Source organism: Chiloscyllium punctatum, chromosome 17 (assembly GCF_047496795.1).
Source record: "Chiloscyllium punctatum isolate Juve2018m chromosome 17, sChiPun1.3, whole genome shotgun sequence".
NCBI classification, from domain to species: Eukaryota; Metazoa; Chordata; class Chondrichthyes; order Orectolobiformes; family Hemiscylliidae; genus Chiloscyllium; species Chiloscyllium punctatum.
The window spans coordinates 54,265,719-54,289,289 of NC_092755.1; the positions used below are offsets into that span (position 1 = coordinate 54,265,719).

The window sequence follows — 23,571 nt, forward strand, 5'->3', positions numbered from 1 at the left end:
ATTTCACTGACATCAGTGCATGCACAGAAAGAAGCATACTAAACAATCATGTTGGAATTGCGTTATTGCAAGCAGAAGTAAGCGTTCTCGAAAATATCGTTCCTTAATTCATCAGCAACGTTATAAACAAATCATGTTGCTGGAATGCACGTTACCTTTCGTGGCTGTGCCATCCTCACACATTTAGTAAATGTTGTTCCCTACCACACTGCTGGTCTCTATTGTATTAATGAGAATTATATACACAATACATTTAAGTACCTGAGACAGAAATATTGACTTAGTTACTTTGTATTTTGTATTTTTTTCTGAGTAAGTAACAAGGGGAATTGATGACGTTGGTGCTGTGGATATCCACTACATAGATCACAGTAAGACATTTGATAAATTCCCATGTAGCAGACTAGTCAGAAAGTTAAAGACCATACGGTGTAGGGAAACGTGTTTTAATTTACATCCAAAATTTGCTCAGCACGGATTTATTAATTCTACATTTGTTTCACCAACTTCATTATCACAATGGTACATTTCCCTCATCTTTTTACAGGCTGAACAATGTGAATTTGTCCAGTCTTTGCCCTAAATTAATTCTCTATTTGACAATGGATAGCTAGGTAAGATTGAAAAGCACAGCAGGTCAGGCAGTATCCAAGGAGCAGGAGAATCGATGTTTTGGGCATAAGCCCTTCATCAGGAATATGTCAGCTCTTCATAAGCCCTTCATCAAGTAGGTGTGGTGTTCTTCTACACTTCCTCCAGGCCTTGAATTTCCCTTTTGTGTCTTGGTGACAAGATTTGGCATGATTAGGAAGATGAAACTCTGTGGCACAATTGCTTTCACATATGTTGTTTTAGCAGACTTGCAACATTCCACTATTTCTCATTCCAGCTAATGAGATTCTATACTGTGATCAATTGTGAATAATAGTTGACTGTGATGAGTAACATCACTGAAGTCCAAGCTCAGTATCAATTCATTCCCAAGGCCTAGGTTGGAAAAGAGGAGGGTAGAAGTGATTTTTGTCTGCGCCTTCTGTGAGTCGTGCAGATGGTGCAGTTGGACACTATTTTGCTAATGAATGCATTATGCCATCAGTGGTACTTGATGATGTCTGGATACACTTGGTACTAGAAGTGACCCAGCATTCTGTAACCTAACACGAGATTCTCTATATTTCCATTGTCACTTGTTTTAGTGGACCTGTGGATGAAAGTCTTGTCCACATAGCATAAACACCTTCCAAGTTTTCAATGTATTGGATGCCGAAAAATCATCTGTTGCAAATGTGATGTCAATGAGCAGGCAATTGAAAGAATAAATCCATGAAGTGTTATCGATATGGTTAACAGTTTTAATTCAACAGTATTTGCCAGCATCTGCTATTTGCAAGCTTAGACAGATTCTCCTCCACACATGTCACTAAATGTGTTTTACATTGTACTGCTTTATTGAAAGGGTTCAGTACTAAAGGATCAATTTGGTTTAGGGACTAGTAGCACAGCTGAGCAGCTTGTAACATGTGACATTTGAAATAAGGTGCTTCCTGAGCTTCACCTCAATCCTTAATGGATGTGAGACCTTCCTGGTGTGTACAAACAGTTAACATCTGGTTGAATGTGATGCTGTACACAGTATTAAACTTCCCCTTAGGCCTGTAAAGAGACGGTGGGGCTGTTGTTCAAACTCACTTCTGGCAATCTAGCTGACAACTGTGACTGGCTTAAGGATGAGTTTGAGAACGGTGCAGGCTCTTCTTCTGAGTAGGCATTATAGCCAATCATAGGGAAGTTCGTGTTTGTGTCATATCGTTTTCTGAAGCTGACCTGTTGCCAAAGATCTTATGGGCTGAATAATTTGACAGATGAAGATTGTAGGATAAACTCCCACAGCTGAGTTATCTGACAACACGTTAATTGTAGTTCCTATGTCCAGAATAAAGTGTGTGTGGTGGCTTCTGTTGGGAAGCAATTTCTGCACATTAGTATTGATTATCCTGGCCATTAACTTCTCCATAAACAGGAGTTTGCTGCAGAAGTGTGTATTTCTCTCTCTGTCTTGTCTATTCCAAACACCAGCATCTCTGATGAATGAGGAGCACCATGACTACAATCGTGGCTTTCTGGGGTATGGGCAAGACTTTTCCTGACTCTAATGCTTCATCATGCCATTTTCAGTAGCTGTAAAATGGTGTTTGGTAGCTTTTATTGCAGTTCTGTTTCTGCTATGGTGCTGTTTCAGTTCTGTGACCCTCTTTTTGGCAGCTGGGCAGTTTGTCTGGGCCCTTGCAAGGTCTGTGAAGTTGATAGATGGATTAAAACCAAATGCACAGCATAGCCATGCTGTGGTCAGTCTCCTGTGGTGCTTGGTCTGGTGATCAATTTGGCATTGCAGGCCTTTAGCTGTTGTTTATATTTGCTGTGTCTTTTTGATGCAGGCATACCAAGACCCCTCGCCGCCTCCCTCCCTCTCCCCATTTTCCCCCCCCCCCACCTTTTGCATTTCAGTATCTGGAGCACATCTGTGTTTTACCCACTGTTAGGGTTTGTCTGTACTTACCTGGTGTCCTGTTTGTGTGGGAGTATATCTCCTGCTAGTCACCTTTGTTTTACATTTTCAAGGTAATGGTGAGTACCACTCCTATTGCTGTAGGAGCAAGTGTCTTATTTTTTAAACCACTGCCATCATGTCATGAGGTCTTACTGGGACAGTCCAGATATAGAGATTATTTGGTCTTCTTACACAGTGAACAGGACCCTTTTATTATCTATATACAGAGACATAGCATTTCTAGAACCTTGCTGGATTGTTTCTCATTCAAGATTAGAGTGGTGCTGGAAAAGCACGGCAGGTCAGGCAGCATCCGAGGAGCAGGAAAATTGACGTTTCGGGCAAAAGCCCTTCATCAGGAAGGGCTTTTGTTCTAAACGTTGATTTTCCTGCTCCTCGGATGCTGCCTGAGCTGCTGTGCTTTTCTAGCACCACTCTAATCTAGACTCTGGTTTCCACCATCTGCAGTCCTTAGTTTTTACCTGTTACTCATTCAAACTGTAACTGGATAGCAGAAGGTGTCACAGATTACTTATCCCATTTGTTGGCATATGAGGACTTAATCATTATCCTAAATATACTGGTTTAGTGAGTTTCATCAAGTATTGCTCCAGCTTCCTAACCTTTTGACTTTTCTGGACTAATTTGAATTAGTTGTCCATTCAGTCTGGTCATGGCATTTTGGACCAAGTGTGCATCAAGGTTGCTACTTTACATCAAAAACAGTGAAGGCTGAAATTTATTTTAATCTGAAGGAACATCTGTGTTTGAAAATTGTTATGTATTGGGCATTGACGTTGATTGATATCTGCGATTTTGACATTACATCTAGTAGTTGGCTCCAAACTACCAACATTGCATTCCACTGCTGCACATGAGGCCACAGGTGAGATTAAGTTCCTACTTCCATGTCTCCTTTTCTCATTAAGTGTTAACTAGCCACACTTTACTGGAAACAACAATCTTCAGAACTCTTTTCTGTAATTGATTAGGGAGTGCAAAAGCAAGATTAGAGTATAACATATTCAATTTGCAAAGGCATTAGCATGCAAACCACTGGTGATTGTCCGGATGCACTCGTATGGTTGTGTTTGATGTTCCATGCAGCTGGCCACTTTTCTGTTGAAGAATCGTCATCACAAAGGACGCCACATAGAGTCATAGTGATATGCAACATGGAAACAGACCCTTCGGTCCAACCTGTCCATGCCGACCAGATATCCCAACCACCTCGCATTTATCTGAATTAAACTCGATCTGCCACTTCTCAGCCATTGGCCCACCTGATCAAGATCCTGTTGTAATCCGAGGTAACCTTCTTCACTGTCCACCACACCTCCAATTTTGGTGTCATCTGCAAACTTACTAATCATATCTCTTATGCTCGCATCCAAATCATTTGTTTAAATGACAAAAGTAGAGGAACCAGCACCGGTCCTTGTGGCCCTCCATTGGTCACAGGCCTCCAGTCTGAAAAACAACCCTCCCCCACCACCCTCTGTCTTCTACCTTTTGAGCTAGTTCTGTATCCAAATGGCTAGTTCTCCCTGTATTCTGTGAGATCTAACCTTGCTAATCAGTGTCCCATGGGAATCCTTGTCAAACATCTTACTGAAGTCCATATAGATCACATGTACCACTCTGCCCTCATCAATCCTCTTTGTTACCTCTTCAAAAAACTTAATCAAGTTTGTGAGATATGATTTCCCACACACACAACCATGTTGACTATCCCTTAATCTGTCCTTGTCTTTCCAAATACATGTACATCCTGTCCCTCAGGATTCCCTCCAACAACATGCCCACCACCGACGTCAGGCTCACTGGTCTATAGTTCCTTGGCTTGTCCTTACCACCCTTCTTAAACAGTGGCACCACATTATGCTTGTGCTTCTCCAATCTTTATGGAACCTGCATTGCGCAACTGAAAAGTCTATCAATGCATCACCTTCTGTGCTGCTGTTCAGGATATATTCTACTCATTGATGGTACCCTGGAGCACAACATTGCCACCAAGTTGAGCAAAGCTTGAACTTTCTCCTGTCCTGCACAAGGACTTGCCCCTGCTGTCCCTGAATGCACCATCTGTTTTTGCTATATTGCAAAGTGCAAGTCAGAGATGAAAACTTGAAGTGTGGGTATCTGAGCTGATGCACGATCAGCAAAGCTCCTGTGCACACTGAAGAATTGTCATCATATTGGATTACTTTGACCATTACTTAATGGATATACAAAGGCCTTAAAAGTTCAGGAATGCTTGAGGTGATCATTATCCAAGTGATTGTACCTCAGTTGTGGTTCACATGAGACTGATATAATTGAATGTTGTATATCATATTACTGCCTGATATTTAATAAGGTCACAAAGTAACTAGTTAGCTTCCATCTCCACCTCTGTTTCTAGGTGGTTGTTAAGTAGACAGTAGTTTGTACAGTTATAATCCTAATGCAGAGCAGCTGGTGACTGATCATCTTGAAATAGTTAGTGGCTGCCACCCATTCTTTGCAAAACAGCTGCAACATTTACATTGTTACCACTGCAATGAAACTATTGGGAAAGGTAATATATGACTTGTGCTCTGAGACTTTTATCTTCAGCCCATTGTTGTAGGATTATCCATAGCATCCTAAGCATGATTACTGTTTCAAAATTGCAGTTTTTGTTTGTTTAATTAACACTGACATTCGTTTTAGACTTGACTCTCAGTCTCTTAGAAGTAGGAAGTGTCTCCATTGCTAAGTTCCTCTTCATGAGCTATTGTGTTAGGAGCCGATGGGAATTTCTCAACAGTAAAGAATTTTTTTTAATGTACAGATCACTACGTCTAAGCTCCTATGGTACCTTTTGAAAATTACACTGACCAGTTACTGAGTAGCTTTGGCAAAGTTGTTGTGCAGCAGGAGATTCTAATCCACATTAAGGTGAAGCAATACTGTGTGATACTTTAGAAGAATGTCATAATTTGAGACATTTGTGCTTTATTCAAAAACAAGAAGTTTCACTAATATTCAGCTGCATATATTGATGCCGTAATCCAGGTTTAAATGGATGCAATTGGGAAATCCTCCTATCAGTCACTGTGTTCAGTGGTGGATTTTACAGATATAACTTGTATTATATGAATACTTCCCTCTTGAAACATTTTGCTGGAGAAATTATCTTGCTTTTATCAGCAGGCCTTGCTACAGTTCTGGATTATGATTTTGGGAATTCTTATTTTTTTACTATGGGTCATTCTGCTATAACATGCATTTCTTCAGCGTGAATTGCCTGTAACGCAATTGACAAATTGTAGATTTTGTTTGGATAACGGAAACGTTCTGCTCAATGGGTATGGCGGTTTTCTTTTACTGATCTTCTACGGTGTGATTTTCAATAATGATTCAATAATGCAATTTTCTATTGCACGAGGTTGCAGAGGAATGCAACTGTCATGTTATGGCAGAATGGACCTGTATTTTCATAATTTCAGAAACCTTTCTCTGCTTGCCTTCAACTCATTGGTTGACACAGCCATGTCAATGCAGTATTAACATTCAGGTCACGGTAGTTGGCACTGCAAAAGCATAAAAAATTTATCTTGCATTTGTATCACCAGTGAACTCTTGAAGGCAAATAAATCCCTCTCTAAGCAGTTTAAAATCTTGTGCTTCCTCAGTGTGTGGTGTCATGTGACCAATTTATCAGTTCTGCATGCGCTTTGCAAACTCATCAAACTTGGGTCCCAATTTTCCTTTGTTGTGGTAATACCTTTGAAGCTCAGTTGGATAATGGTCCCAGGGCCGGCTGCTGGTTTGCTGCTGACGTCCAGATGATGTTTGTTTGAAGTGTGCAGAACCCCATACACAGCTGCTTCACTAGCACTGCAAGTGGCTGCCGCTCCAAGAGTTTAATAATGAGCTGGTAATGTAATAAATTTTACCAAATTATATCAGTAATCATAATTTTCTATATAAAACATAAATTGTCACTTATTTTATGTAGTTCTTTTAATACCTTTGCTTGTACTGATTTAAAAAGAAATTGGCAATCAATCTGGTCTCTGGTTCGAACAATTTTTTTTTAAGCTGAGTTGGGTGAAATGGTATTAGGTATGATGTTATTTTCTTTAGCAGTCCTGGTTCATATATGGCTTTTGTTTCTCTTCATTTTGTTATGCTAGAAAATGTTTGTTTGCGCATTGAATGAGGGCCAGCAGAATTGGGAACTTGAAGTTTGCTTTTGCTGCCTGTGAAGAGTAAACCGATTAGGGCGGTATGAGAAGGAGCCTTGAACCTGTGAATTGCTACCCTGTGTGAGTCATGAGAAAGTCAAAGACAATTTTGTAGAACAACATAGGTAATGAAGCTTCCTTCATAAGAATCAATAAGTTTCTGCAATATATTCTGCCAGTTATAAGTGAGCTACTGGATATTTGAATGCCTGAAGGAGGTTATGATCAGTGATTAGACACACATGCAACATTGGTAAGATTATTCACTGTGCCATATTTACTTATATTGTTCCAGGACCCAGGCAGAGATGGGGCACACGTGCAGAGGAACGATTAACTTGGCAACCACCCACATCGACATTGAGGACTCCTGCACCTTTGTGCTGTCAGATAGTGGACGCACATACCACCTGAAAGCAAGCTCTGAGGTGGAGCGGCAACACTGGGTGACAGCACTTGAACTGGCCAAATCCAAAGCTATTCGGATGATGAACAATCAGTCAGGTAGCATTTGTGGAGCACTGCTTAACATGTTATCATGTTTTACATTATAATTGTTATTTTGACATTTGGCATCAGAGGAGCCGAGAACCATTAATAAGGAATGTGATGGAATGAAGAAAAATAGTATTGTGGCCAAATGAAATGGTTTTATTCAGTTTAAATGTAGGCAACACTGGAAAAGTATAATTTATTGTGTACCCCTCGGTGATCTTGGAACGTAGCACTCTGTGAGATCATCTTATTCTTTTGGTGGTGATGCTTCCACAATAGTCTTTGACAGACGATTACTGGTTATTGACTGAGAATTTTACAGTAAAGTGAAGTGATGTGTTACTCAGAGAATTTGTTTTCATGAGTGTGTGCGTGTGAACTGGAAGTCCTATTAAAGGAGTGAAGGTTTGTGAATGCTTTGATTCATGCCCAATATGAATCTGGACCTGGATTTAATATTGTGGTCGGAGAATGATAGCATCGCTTACTGAATCTGTACATTTGAGTTTAAATAGTTGAAGCAGGAATTTTCCTGCCTTGTAAACTGAATTTGAACTAAAGGCAGAGGGCAGAGGTTGGTAAACGGAGAGTGACCATTTCAAACAAGAGTATGTGAAAATGAGCATTGACTTTGAGCAACGGTTGCTAGGAGTGTACTGCCCTCTTGTCAGCAGGTGAGCTGTGTTTGGCAATATAAATTAATTGTTGTATTGTGTATAGAATGTGGAACAGTTGCTTCACCACTGACCACAAAATCTGAGTCGATATGTAGAGAATAATGAAGGAAGCAGTGTGGTCAGTTTGTAAAGGGTCTCAAGTTTAATCTGTGTCGAGTTGGCAAGTCTCAGCCCAAGTGACATTAGGTGACTCTACAGTTACCTGCTGCAGACTGAGGTTGGAGCGCAAACTGACCTGATTATCCAAATCAGAGCACTATCTACATATTTGTAGTGCATTTTTCTGGATAATGAGGATGGGCACTGGTTCAATAGTTATTGGAATTGTACGAAAGAAAGGAGGATACGTGAGATGAAGATAAGGAAATTTTGGATGGTACAATTCAAAATTTGAGTGGTATCTTGAAATATGTCAACTAATCACCAACAATCCAATATTTTGAAAAATACTTCAATTTTTCCCCCATTTCTAGATCTTAAGGAAGTGATGTATTATTTAAGGTTTATGTTATCAGCAAAGCCAGCATTTAAATTTTAAAATGGTAATGTGTTATCTGACCTGTGTCTAGTTTGTCATTGATTTCTTCTGATTTCTTCTTTGTATGTGGCCCAGCGCTTTGAATGTAGTTTAGGGAAACAATGACTACACTTTGACTTGCAGCCAATGCATTAAAATGACAGCAATAAAGCTTTGCTGTTGGACATTGCAAGTAACTCCTGTTTCTATTATTTTAAGCTATGATGGTAGTTTTGACCCTGAGAATTCATTGCTATCTCAGAATATACATAGGCTCTCTTAATGGCCAGTCACATTACAATATCAAAAATGTGCTGTAAGTTGTTACAGGAAAATGATAGTGTAGTAGGAATGAAATACTTCTTTATTTGCTGAATATCCTTTGATGACATAGGTATATCAGAAGCTTTGCACTTGATTGGATCTGGACTCTGGTGCTACCAACCTGCAAAACTTCTCCTGTACTAGAAATTCTTGTTCCATCAATTTGGCCTCTCAGCGTAAAAAAGTTATGGAAATACATATATTTAGCCAGTAATAATGTTAGGGAAAGAACGTCAAATGTTTGTTGATGGTTTAGTTTTTTAAAAAATTTAGAGCACAATGATTCGAAACAGTGCCCCAGTATTCTCTAGCTTGCCATGATTTGAGGATACCTCCAGATGGTGCTACTTTGCTGCTGAGTAATAACTCCTAATTTTGAACAAATAAAATAACAATAACCCAGTGTTAGGTTCTATGATATTAATTAGTTAAGGATCCATCTGGGAAGGATGGTCACTTTAAAAAGAAGTTCAGTTTACTTTTCATAAGGTAGCAGCCTTGAAGAGTGGATGCTGCAATTTATGCTCAACTTAGATTTCACACATCATTTGTATTCACTTAAAGTAATACTGAGATACAAGGTCTTTGTAACTGGTTAACTTTGATTTATATAAATAAAAATGATAATCATAAAAAAATTGCAAGTACACATCAAGAAAAGCTGTCACATTTCTAGGAAAATGAAAAATAAACAAATTGACTTATAAATGACTGATTGATTGTAGGATGCTAAATGATGATTGGCATCTAGAAATAGCACAACAGCGTTGCTTTGTATCCTTTATTGTAGAGGCTAATGGAGATAGGTGATTATAACCAGTGTGTACAGTCAGCTCTCTTTATGTACTAGGTTGTTAAATGTGCTCATTGTGTGATCCTATGTATTGTAAACTATTCTTTCCAGCTTTATTCTTGTACATTTTGTTTGACTATTAATCTGTGCTTCATTGTCATTCATGTGTTTAATTTTGTTCTGTTTCATTTTCCTTGAGTTTGCATTGTTAAATAAATATTTTGAGAGTTCATTCTGCTCTATGTTTGCTTGACACTTATTATATATGTGTGTAGATATATATACACAAAAAATGTACACATGTATTTTATATATGTGTGTATGTACATTTATGCACAGTTTTCTTTTGGTTTGGTGTATGTTTGTAATGTATGAATTTTTATTAGAACACAAACTGTATTCACACCAAACTGTCATGGCACAGTAGGTCTGCTTGCTATAGCAAACATTCCTTGTTTGATATCAGGAGACAGTAATGCACAGGAAGCATAAACAATTAAAGAGTAATATTGCCTGTGGTTAGGTTACATTATGACTTGGAGGGTCACATGAGCATGCATGGATACTAGTAAGTGTATAGAGCTGGAAAGAGAGAACATACACGCAAACTGCCACCTATCCACATCAGGCCTTTCGGAAGCTGTTTCACATCCAATGTAAGAAATGAAATAAGTTCCATATGAGCCAAATCTTCTGGCAATTTCTGCAGAGAAAGAGCCCACAAATAATAATGAGATGAATGAACAATTGATTTTTTTTTGATGGTATTGACTGAGAAGGGATGTTGGTCCAGGGAAAGGTAAATTCCTGAATAGTAATTTTGGATTGCTAATGACTAATTGATCAGGTACTTGGAGATAGCAAGAACTGCAGATGCTGGAAAGTCAGAATTGTTAAAGTTGGAGCTGGAAAAAGCACAGCGGGTCAAGCAACATCAGAGGAGTGGGGAGCCAACGTTTCAGGTTGGAACTTTTCATCCTGACCTGCTGAGCTTTCTCCAGCTCCACGATTGATCAGGTCCAGAAAGCTTCAAGTTGACAGGTTATCTAGGATATATCTTTTTTTTTAAAGTCAATCTATTTGAAATTGGTTCATGTTTCAGGCAAGAATCCTACACAACATATTATTGTAAATATCAATCTGTTGTTGCAATAGGCAGATACCCCTGCATGAGGGCAAACAGGTCAAGCACAGTGGAGCTGTATGGGTATTTGTTCATGCATTGAAATGAAGAGGTTTGGGAAGGTTGAGAGTATTGATTTTGTATCTTTAAGGAACAATTTTAATGTTAACAAGACAAAAGATGGAAAATTATAGGCCAATTAGCCTAACCTCGGTTGTTGGTAAAATTCTGGAATCCATCATTAAGGATGAAGTTTCTAAATTCTAAGAAGAGCAGAGTCTGATTAGAACAAGTCAACATGGATTTAGTAAGGGGAGGACATGCCTGACAAACCTATTTGTATTCTTTGAAGAGGTGACAAGTAGGTTAGACCAGGGAAACCCAGTGGATGTGGTCTATCTAGACTTCCAAAAGGCCTTTGATAAGGTGCCACACGGGAGGCTGTTGAGCAAGGTGAGGGCCCATGGTGTTCGAGGTGAGCTACTGGGATGGATTGAGGATTGGCTGTCTGACAGAAGGCAGAGAGTTGGGATAAAAGGTTCTTTTTCAGAATGGCAGCCGATGATGTACGGTGTCCTGCAGGGTTCAGTGTTGGGGCCACAGTTGTTCGCATTATATATTAATGATCTGGATGAAGGGACTGGGGGCATTCTAGCGATGTTTGCAGATGATACGAAGTTAGGTGGACAGGCAGGTAGTACTGAGGAAGTGGGGAGGCTGCAGAAGGATCTTGACAGTTTGGGAGAGTGGTCCAGGAAATGGCTGGAATTCAATGTGAACAAATGCGAGGTCTTGCACTTTGGCAAAAAGAATAAAAGCACAGACTACTTTCTAAACGGTGAGAAAATTAATAAAGCCAAAGTACAAAGGGATCAGGGAGTGCTAGTCGAGGATTCTGTAAAGGTCAACATACAGGTTGAGTCTGTGATTAAGAAAGCGAATGCAATGTTGTCACTTATCTCAAGAGGGTTGGAATATAAAAGCACCATTGTGCTACTGAGACTTTATAAAGCTCTGGTTAGGCCCCATTTGGAGTACTGTGTCCAGTTTTGGTCCCCACACCTCAGGAAGGACATACTGGCACTGGAATGTGTCCAGCGGAGATTCACACGGATGATCCCTGGAATGGTAGGTCTAACATATGAGGAACGGCTGAGGATCCTGGGATTGTATCCATTGGAGTTTAGAAGATTAAGGGGAGACTTAATAGAGACGTACAAGATAATACATGGCTTGGAAAGGGTGGACGCTAGGAAATTGTTTCCGTTAGGTGAGGAGACTAGGACCCGTGGACACAGCCTTAGAATTAGAGGGGGTAAATTCAGAACAGAAATATGGAGACATTTCTTCAGCCAGAGAGTGGTGGGCCTGTGGAATTCATTGCCGCAGAGTGCAGTGGAGGCCGGGACGCTAAATATCTTCAAGGCAGAGATTGATAGATTCTTGTTGTCTCGAGGAATTAAGGACTACGGGGAGAATGCGGGTAAGTGGAGTTGAAATGCCCATCAGCCATGATTGAATGGCGGAGTGGACTCAATGGGCCGAATGGCCTTACTTCCACTCCCATGTCTTATCGTCTTATGGTTATCATTTAAGCTTCTTCTTAACAGTTTACTCTGTGTTTGGTGAGATCCAGTACCAGCAATAAGTTTACAATGGTTGCTGGAACCAGGGTTTTTTTTTTGTTCCACAGCTTTCAAAAGAGCAAGATTATCTTTTTAAATGTGAAACACAGACTCCAGAAGCAACTGCACTTGGGAGAGAGAAAAAACACCATAACGCCATTAGACATGTGGGTAGAAATAGGCTATTCAGCCCATTGAGTGTGCTTGACCATTCAATGAGATCATGGCTGATCTGATGATCCTCCACTCTACTGCCTTTTCCCCATAACCCTTGATTTCCTTACTGATTAAAAATGTGTCTCTCTCAGCCTTAGAATCATAGAGATATACAGCATTGAAACAGATCCTTCAGTCCAACTCGTCCATGCTGACCAAATATCCTAACCTAATCTAGTCTCATTTGCCAGCAATTTGCCCATATCCCTCTAAACCCCTTCCTATTCGTATACCCATCCTTGCTTTTTAAATGCTGCAATTTAATGATCCAATCTCTACAGCCCTCTGCAATAAGGATTTCCACCTAATCACTATTCTCAGAAAATAAATTCCTTTTCATCTCTGTCCTAACTGGACAACCCCTTTACTCCGAAGTTATGCCCTCTGGTCCAAGACACTCCCATAAGGAGGAATAATCTTTCCACATATACTCTGTCAGTCCCTTAAAAAACTTTTGTGTTTCAATTCACATTCTTCTAAACTCCAACGAGCACAGACCCAACCTACTCAACCGTTCCTTGTCACACAGTTCCACCACATCTGTGACCCTTCTCTGGACTGCCTCCAATGTCAGTATATCTTCTCTGAGATAAGGCGAACAAAATTGCTTGGCTTATTCCAGCTGTGATATGACTATTGTCTTGTACAGTTTTAGCAGACCTCCCCATTTTTAACATTTCATTCCCTTTGAAATAAAGGCCAACATTCCCTGAAAACCCACAAAGCTATCCATTTGAAAAAAATCTAATTTATATTTTGTAAGAAATTACCCAAAATAAGAACAAAATTGTATTTCTCTGACACCATTCTTAACTGGAGGTCTTCCCCACGTGCTCAACAATTAAGTCCTTTTTAAGACTAATTACAGTTGTAGAAACAAGATTTAAAAATAGGAATATAATTTTTACCTTATCGTGGCTTTTGTTGGGCATTCAAGTAGCAATTGACTGCCTTTTTCATGTAAATCCACCCTGTTTCATCAAAATAGAATGGGGCTGCTGAATTAAACGAAGTAGCCATTGTAAGCTGATCATATCTATTCTGAGGTATGGATAATATCTGACTGCAAAACTGTCAGCCAATATATGTTTGATGCCAAAGCATAACTGAGGGTCTTTCTATCAGAGGTGTATAGTGGAGCATCTGTTTTAGACAGCCACTTGGTAACATAAAGCAATGTGTGGCTCAGTGGATTATCTGTGTTTAACCTGCCAAAAGTTTGTACAATTAACCAATTTTGTACAATTAATTGTGAGAATTGGCAATTAACAGCTGATTATAGACAGACATTCAGGTTTTTGTCTGTCTAGGGTGTTTGGACTGGTTGGTTTAAGGGATACATCTGGTGAGTTTTGTGGTGGGTAGAGCCAGGCACACGGACATGTGGAGGACTGAAACATGTGGTGCACATGCAGCTGCAAGAGGTTGTCAGAGTGGTGTTTTGGTGAAAGAAATAACAGTGAATGGTAAAAAGAGCTTGACCTCAAAAGTTATCATGGCTGGGGTGATTGTGCCTTAGAGAAGAATGGGATGAAGAAGGATTCTGGGAAGCCAACCCTAATTTTCCAGGGAAGGTAACGATAGCAAAGGAAAAACATACACTGCTGCAAAGATTAGTGGTAAACAAAAGAAGAGATGAGGACAGAAGTGCAGGAAATGGGTCAAACACTGCTGTTAACCACGGTGGTGGGCAAGCCTTGGTTGAGGAAAAAGGTGGACATTTCTGAAGCCCCCTGTGGAAAGTGGCATTAGCAGAACAGATGCTAATGGAGAAACTGGGAGAATGGAATGGAGGCAGGGTGTGAGGATGCAGAGTCCAGGTAACTGTGGAAATGATATTTAGGCCATTTTTCCAGGTAGAATCAAAGACCTCCTGAGACTACCTTGATAGGGGGTGGATTTGTAAAGGGATTACATGTCCATAGTGAAGAGGAGGCTGCTGGAGCCTATGAACTAGTAATTCAGAAGAATAGTGGATGTAAGTGGGAAGGAATTGGACAACGGGATAAAAACTCAAATCGAGGTAGGAAGAAATGAGTTCCATAGGGCAGGAATAGGTAGATGCAATGTGTCTTTAGTCACAGGAGAGGTCCCAGAGGACTGGAGAATAGCCAATGTTTTTCCTTTATTTAAGAAGGCAACAGATAATCCAGGAAATTTGAGGCCAGAGTTTTATGTCAATGGTAGGGAAATTTATTGGAGGAGAATAGGAGGACTAGGATTTACTCACATTTGGAAAAATATGGAACTGTTGGTAGTCGACAGTATGACTTTGTGCTGTCATGTCTCACAAACTTGATTGCATTTTTTAAGGAAGTGACAAAAATGATTGAGGGCAGGGTGATTGAGGGCAGGTCCTTTTATGGCAGTCTGATACAAAAGGTGAAGTCACATGGGATCCACGATGAGCTGGTAAGATTGCAAAACTGGGTTTATCACAGAAGACAAAGTAGCAGAAGAAGAGTGCTTTTCCGAGTTAAGGTCTGTGACCAGTGGTGTTCTGTAGGAATAGATGCTGGGACGCCTGTTGTTTGTAATGTATTTAAATAATTTTGAGAAAGATTTAGGTAATTTTCAGATGACACAAAGATTGGAGGAGCTGCAGATAGTGAGAAGGATTGGTAGACAATACAGCAGGATATAGATAGGCTGGAGATTTGGGTGGAGAAATAGCAGATGGAGTTTGATCCAGACAAATGTAGGGTAATCCATTTGGAAGATCTAATGCAGGAGGGAATCATAAAGTAAATGGCAGACCCATTTGTAGCATCAACATAGACATAAGGTGGTGAAGAAACTACATAGTATGCATACCTTCATTGGTCAGGGCAGAGAGTATAAAAATTGGCAAATTATGTTCCAGTTGTATAGAACTTAGGCCATATTTGGAATATTGTGTACAGTTTTGGTTACATACTACCAGAAAGATGTGGAGGCTTTGGAGAGGGCACAGGAATGGTTTACCAGGATGTGCCTGGTATTAGTTATGAGACAAACTTGGTTTGTTTTCACTTGAATGTCGAAGTAAGCGGAGAGACCTGATAGAAGTTTACAAAATTGAGGGGCGTGGATACAATGAAATGAATAGTTGGGGTCTCTTTCCCAGGGTAGAATTGTCAAAAGGGGACATAAGTTTAAGGTAAAAGGGGGTAAGTTTAAAGGAGATGTGAGAGGCAAGTTTTTTTTTGTACAGAGGGTTGTAAGTGCCTAGAATGTGCTGCCAGAGGAAGTGGTGGAAATGAATACATTAGCAACATGTAAGAGGCACCTTGACAGATATGTGAATAGGTAGAAAACAGAGGGATACAGACTTTATAGAAGCAGAAGGTTTTTAGTTTAGAAAGGTGGGCCAAAGGGTCTATTCCTAAGCTGTGCTATTCTTTGACAGTTTCTGGTGTTATAAAAGGTAGATTTCAAGGCGATAGTATTACTTTAGAAATAAATACTGAGTCAATTAGACAAAAACTGCGGACTGGCAAAAGCAATTCCCAATTAGTCTTGTGTTTTACATTTGTTGGTTGTTGTTGTATTCCCAGGCTAGTTTTTGCACACCTTTTTAGCTTTACACAGCTCTCTCCAGACTGAGATTGCTTAAATAAAGAAAAATAATCTAAAAGGTTTGGGTGGAAATTAATACCATTTCTCAAAGTGAGATTGGAGGCAGAGGTACCAGGGACACTCATTTTGGTGGGAACTCGGCTACCTTTACCTCTACCCTAATTAAGTCCAGGATGGCAAAACCTCCCTGTCCACTGCCAGGTTGAGGGTTTTAAGTAAGCGATTGATGCTCACTGAAGAGCCCATCCCACTGCTTGTACACAGCCAAGAAAGCCTGAAAAGCAAGTCTTGAGTATTGGGGCATAAAGGGGTGCCCTTATTGTCAGCAAGTCCAATTCAGGGACAAACCATCCCTCTGCCCATGCCATGGAGTTTGAGCACCACTCTGCCTTCATTCAGCTGAGGACTCAGTTCCTCACCAATCCTGGGTCTCTGGTGCATTAGCGGCAGCCAACATTGCTTCCTGCTGAGGCCAGTTTGATTAGGCAGGAGCTTGTGGAGTGGAATCACCCATTCTTGATCTGCGATTTGCTGGTGAGGACACCAGTTGATCGATCTTTATTTTCTAATTTGTACGTTGAATGTGGCATTGCTAAGCTAGGCCCAATATTTATTGCCCATCTTTCAGTTAAGAGTTAGTCAAGTTGTTGTGGGTCTGGAGTTACGTGTGGGTCAGACCAGGTAATGATTGCAGACGGCAGTAGTGAACCAGATGGACTTTTACAACAAATCATGGTCACCACTGGGCTAGTTTTCTACTCCAGATTTTTAATGAATTCTGCCATAATAGGCTTCGAGCCCATGCTCTCAGATCATTAACCTGGGGTTTTGGATTACTAATCCAGCGACATTGCCACTATGCCACTGCATCTCCCTTTTGCTTCATAATGTCTTGAAGTTCCCACATTTCCTTATCCTTCTAGGTTTTGCTAACCTAGTACCTTTAGACAGGAGCAGTATCTACTGTCCCTCCTTTGCTAACCCTTCTCTGCACTGCTTAGCTGATTGACACACTCTTCATTCCACTGTCTCCATTTGTGCTTTCCACAGTACATGACTGTGTTATTATCCATTCATTCCTCTTCCCCTCTCGTCTGTTTTTCAGGTTGTTCTGCACTGAATTCTGTCTGCTCCTCACAAACAATGAGGCAGGCAGACATTGTTACTACTTTTCTAAGTATTGTACCATTTGCAAACTTTGAATTTGGTATACAGGGTGTAATTTCAAAGTCACTAGCGTATATGAAAAATACCAGTGGCCTGAAGACCAACTTTTAGAGATGATGCTTTTTTTTCCCCGATCCAAAAAATATTGTTCACTACTATTTTCTGTGTTTTGTTCCTTTGCTAATTTCATAAACATGCTACCACCAGTCCTTTTAACCCTATGGTCTGCAGTTTTCCAAACTTCTATTTTAATTTTGCCCACACTGCAGATTGGTTACAGGATCGTCTGACATTTAATAAGGATCTGGGGCTGTATTGCTTTGTGCAGCGTAGCATTTTGGACACTAGAGGTCTTCAGTACAGCATAGACTGGACAGAAATTTTCAAGGCAATAATAATTTTTAGTCTTTTATTTCCAAACAGGAGTGTGTGAAGCAGGAGGAGACCAAAGGAATGGGAAAAAGAGAACTGTCCTTGGAGAACTTTGCAGTCATGCTTAGCATGTGTCACAGGCGATTGGGGAAGGATGTTGAGTGCTGCAGCAGATTGATAAAATAGCTGAATGGCCTCCAAGTTCATCCTTTTGGTTTACTTAAATAAACTTATCTCAGGTTTTAGGAAGTTGCCAGCATCATCCTTTCAGATGCTCTGAATTTTGAAATTTAGAGAGCTAGATTTGTGAGGTCAAATTACTTCCATTCCGTTGAAATCCGAATAGAGAATTAAATAGAGAACCAAACCTTGCAAGCCATCCATAAGTAGGAAAACAGATGGCTAAACCTGTGAATTAGAGCAGTGTGCCAGCAGCAGCATACACACTGCCAGTCCATCTGTCCTGACCACTATCTTAACAAGTGGTAGGGGAGACATTGGGTGGGTTAGCTGCCTGTGACCCAACTGAGGCTCTTAGTAGGTAATTAATGCGAAGTATAGGCTTCATCCCACCATCGCCCTCATATATTAGGCTTTGGGAGAGGCTTATACCCAACATATAGTGTAATAGTATTATCCTTGGGGACTGATGGTCACTGAAAGTGGAGACTCACCCTTCTTAGTCCCTCTATCTTAAGGGTATGTCCCCATCACCTGCGCGACTTGCCTCCCACACAACCTGCTAGGGTCTGTCAGGCTTGCCCCAGGAAACATCTCCGACTGATTTAAAAGCCTGGGTTCATTGCTGAACAGTGTCTCCTTGACCTACATGCAACACTAGTAGTAGCCACCATTCCTGCTTGGTGTTGGTGATGTACAGAACATCTGGCCTTTAATTGGTTGGTAGCTTCATTGTCATAGGGGGTCGTCCTTGAGATGGATGGAAGTCCAGCCTCGTACGAGGTAAAGCACGATTGTCCAGCTAAGTGAAGATGGCAGGGATGCCTGTCCAGAAATTTATGCTGATGTAGGGAAGTCTGCCATCAGTACAGTTGGATGAGTCCATAACAAGGGAGCATAACTTCTGTAACAGCGATGGGCTGTTTAAGGGTGATAGAAAGCATTTGTTAAGACAAAACTGGCGACTTTAAAATTATATCCTGTATACCAAATTCCAAGTTTGCAGATGATACAATACAGTTGGTAGTGTAAGTGGGCAGATGTTATCATGAGGAGCACACTGAGGGAATTTCTGAAGAAAGATCACAGGACCCAAAATGTTTTTTTTAATTAGATTTTCTACAGTGTAGAAACCGGCCCTTCGGCCCAACAAGTCCACACCGATCCTCCGAAGAGTAACCCACCCAGTCCCACTAACTAATGCACCTAACACTATGGGCAATTTAGCATGGCCAATTCACCTGACCTGCACATCTTTAGACTGTGGGAGGAAACCCACGCAGACACTGGGAGAATGTGCAAACTCCACACAGACAGTTGCCCAACGTTGGAATCGAACCTGGGACCCTGGTGCTGTGAGGCAGCAGTGCTAACCACTGAGCCACCATGCTGCCCTAATCTGTGTTTCCTCCCCACAGATGTTGCCAGACCTACTGTGTTTTTCAGCAATTTCTATTTTTGATTGTTTCAGATCTCCAGCAATCCCAGTTTTTTGTTTCATTTAAGTTACAGATCAACCTTGATTTAATAAAATGATATGACAGGCTTGAGTTGCTGAATGGCCAAGAGCTTTTCCTGTGTATTATTAATATAAAATTCAACTGTTAGTTCACCTACAGCTGTATATTTTTGTGAGTGGGTCTCTACTGCAATTTCTTCTAGAAATTACCAACCTATAGCATGTTTAAAAAATGTCAGTGGTCAAAATAACCATTCTTTCTCGCAGACACCAACTGAGATTTTCCCTGGCTACTCTTTGATCTTTTTCAGAGACCACATTTCATTCTGGCTAGCTCATTTATTAGTAGTACTGTCGCATAGGAACAGTATCTTCTGTATTTGTGCTGACAGATGGGTTATTTGGGCTCTCACACAAACAAAATTAGAATAATTCACCAATGTATTCAACTCTCCATTAAATTTTAAAGCCATAACACACAAGGAAAGCGGTAATTTGCTGGACACTGCAGAATTTAAAATGGCAGAAGATAACAGACCCACACTTCTACACTTGGAAAGCTATCACCCTAAGAACATCTTCCACAGACTATGAGTTCATAGTTATTGCAAGTCAATTATATGTAATCAAAACTGGAGCACTTTAACCAAGTAATTACAATCCTATTTACTCTACCCCACTGCTAGACCTCAATCTGAGATTTAATTTTGGTAATGGTCAGATATGAATCACCACATTTTTTTCCAAGTTTAGTAGCTCCTGAACTTATAGCTCTAATCTAGGGATTTGCAAGGAATTCATTACTTCAGTGATTCAACATTTTATTGGATCCCAGTTCGCTCAACACTTCTTTGTTGATTAATCAGTTTAAAACTGTTCTGACTCTTTTGTGATCTTCCTTTCCCAGTATAACCCTCCTTCAGCCACCTCAACCCCAGACATTTTTACAACCTCCCTCTCCCATCAACCCCCTCTGCACCCTCCTCCCCTTCTCCCTTGCTACAACCGCATTCTTCCCCATCGTACCTTTTGCAGCCTCCACCTTTGTACCTGTTTCTATGAAACTACCTCCTTCATCCAAAACCCTGAAGGACTGTTCCTCCTTGCCCCATGCTCACTTCTCCCTCCTCCAGCTAATAACCAATCTGTGACCCAGTGGACAGAACTCCCAGATCTAGCAAAAGGCCCTTCCTGCTTCAGCAGTAGGCCCCAAATCCTGGCCAATAGTGACTATCGGCAGTCCTCCACATCCTTTCCCTTGCCCCATCCCACAGCTTTTAACCTCCAAGACCTCAGCTTCCCCCAGTGACTCCAACATTTCCAGTACTGACTTTGCTGAAAGCTTTCTGCTCCGCCATTCACTTGCTGTTGCCTCCTAGGTTTGCTGAGCCTATCAGCAGCAAAACTGGGAGAGAAATACCCTATGATTGAAGAAGCAGCTCCTCACTATTTAATTCCATTCCATTTGCAGGAGCAACTTTCCTCATGATGTGAATTTTCCAGGGTGATTTGGGAACTTTCTGGTCCAAATCCACCCTCTGCCTCCATTTGTTATGAGCATCCAAGCTTTGGCTAATAATTGTACACCTCAATCCATCTTTGAACCAAGTCCAGAGTTGGGGTTGGACAAACTCTCAACTTCAATGCAACAATATCAAGTGTTGTACATTCATTTTCCAGTCATAAAATGGAGATGGTTCTTTGTCTTTTTTTGTTTGAGGCACATGAAAATGATGATGGAGAAATGAAAGAGCTTTACGAGTCTGTTCTCAAATTATTAAAAGCTAATAGATGGATGTAAACGACCATGAAGAAAGCGATGGAATAGTGATCTTTAAGTCAATGGACATGAAACCCAAAAGGAAGCAAATCATGCCTTAGTGCTATAGAGATTTGTTCAGACCATTTCTGAAGCTCTTTATTCAGTTCTAGACATCACACCTCAGAAAGGATACATTGGCCTTGAAGGATGTGAAATGCAGCTTTAGCAGATGGATACCAGGGCTTGTAAAATTAAATTATGAGGCAAGGTTAAATAAACATGGTTCATTTTCCTTAACTGGGGAAGATTCATGAATATTCTAATCCAGATATTAAAACTATAAAAGGGTTCAATGGAAGAGATAAAGGAAAACTTTCATCTGGTGCAAAAGTTCAATTGCAATGTGATGTAATCTTAAAATTAAAACTGGTGTTTATTCAGGAAGCATTGTTTTTCACAAGTGGGGGTTTAAGTATTGAATTTTCTGTCTCACAAAGGTTGAGGATACAAAGTTAACAGCAGCCTTCAGCCCATATGTTATAAAAAATTTCTGTTTTTTGGTGCACCATATTTGTGAGAAAGTCCAGGAGAATATGGTCCATGATTAGCTTATGCCAGCCCGACAGACCCAGGGGGTTTTCAGACATCCAGCACATCAAAATGTTTTTCCTCGCATAAAAATTAAGAATATTAAAAAGTTTTCTCCCATGTGTATCTTAAAGAAGATAAACTGGGCAGACCCAGGAGAAGAGAGTCCATCTTCACTTCTGTCCCCACGACCCTCTCTGTTACTCCTGCCACAGCACTCCAGTACATACAAAGCCTGTGGCAGGACCACAGACAATCAGTGAGAGTACCAGTATTTATTTTACACGAGAGACACATTGAAGGTACACCCACCTTAAAGTTTGATAGACAATCTGGGCCAGATGGACCCTATGAAGAATCTTCAATTGCATGGCATGGGTCTTGTTACAAATCAAATTCTTTTTCACATTCTTACAGATATCCTCCCATGCCTCAGAAGAGATCTCAACTCCTAACTCTCTTCCCCCAAACCTCATATAGTCACTCCATATCATCTGAGGGACCAATCTCCCCAACAGATGATTGAGAGTACTCACTGAGAGTGCTCTTGGCATGCAGCACCCTCTTCTCTATATCAGATCTGGAGAAGTCAGTCAAAAGCGTAATTTATTTTTGGATAAAATCGTTAATCTGTGGTGGGGCAGTCCAGAACTAGAGGGTGTAGGTTCAGGGTGAGAGGGGAAAATATAAAAGGGACCTAAGGGGCAACTTTTTCACGCAGAGGATGGTGTGTGAATGGAATGAGTGAAGTGGTGGAGGCTGGTACAATTACAACATTTTAAAAGGTATGTGGAATGGTATATGAATAGGAAGGGTTTAGAGGGATATGGGCCAAATGCTGACAAGTTGGACTAGATTAATTTAGGATATCTGGTCAGCATGGATGAGTTGGACTGAAGGGTCTGCTTCCGTGCTCTACGTGTCTATGACTCTATAACATTGATAGATTTTTGTTTAGTAAGAGCTTTGCAAGACACAGAGCAAAGGCGAATTAATGAAGTTGAGGATATGATCCATCACAGTCTTATTGAATGTTGCAGAAGATTCAAGAGTTGAATGGCAAGCCCCGTTTTCTATTTCTCTGTCCCTGGAGTGATTTGTAAGCCTGTTATTACAATATTTTCCATTCGGTCTGTTATTGCAATCTTGCTCCATAACTGATCCAGAACTGCTGATACATTCTCTCTCAGGGAAAGCTGTCATCTGTTATAATCACATATTGTCAGAAGAGCATCCAGGACAATGTCACAGCTATGCTGTGCCTTAGATGCTTGACTAGATTGCCCTTAGCAGGACAGAGTACCCAAGTGATTCAATGTTGCTAAAAATAAATATGGTGTACCATCTGCCTTCATTCGCATTATTGACTTTGTGCTTCGTTTTGAGTAGCTCATTTTTAATGTCAGCAAATAGAAAATTAAGAATCAACACTGTAACTACAGTCCATTCAAACTATAATCTCCAAACTTTTAAAACTTGAATTTGTGTAACCCAGGATCTACTGCTAAGAAAATATAGAACATTTCATTTCTAATGCTGTATAAATCTAAAACCAAGTATGTATGATTTTTCTTTTTTTTCTTTTACTCAGCAAGTCTCATTTTGACACCTGTGACACACTATCTGCCAGTGCCTTAAAGTCTGGATTGCAATTTGAGACTTTTTTAAAAATATGTTTTTATTTAAAAAGAAGAATTTTTTTTTTCTTTTGAATATTACAACAAATACAAAAGCAAACAATTCAAACCACTATTAAAAAACAAAACTGCTAATTATATAAATAAATACTAACTAATAACTAACGTTAACAATAATTATAATGATAACAACTGTAACACAGCTCAACAAAACAAAGCAATAGACCTTGATCATCGAGTGAATAAGTTTATACATATTCATAGGTTCGTAGTTCTACCCCTCTGGATACCAAACCCATTGCTTGAATTGCCATGG

The 23,571-nt window shown here is 40.3% G+C and overlaps 1 protein-coding gene across 5 annotated transcripts in view; it reads left to right on the forward strand.

Moving 5' to 3' along the window:
• Positions 1–23,571, forward strand: part of osbp2b (oxysterol binding protein 2b) — a 331,588-nt gene that overhangs the window by 51,825 nt on the left and 256,192 nt on the right. For all 5 annotated transcript variants that reach the window (XM_072587169.1, XM_072587170.1, XM_072587171.1 and 2 more), the window contains one exon: positions 7,058–7,266. In XM_072587169.1, the coding sequence (XP_072443270.1) occupies positions 7,058–7,266 (209 nt within the window). The remainder of the gene's footprint in view (positions 1–7,057; positions 7,267–23,571) is intronic.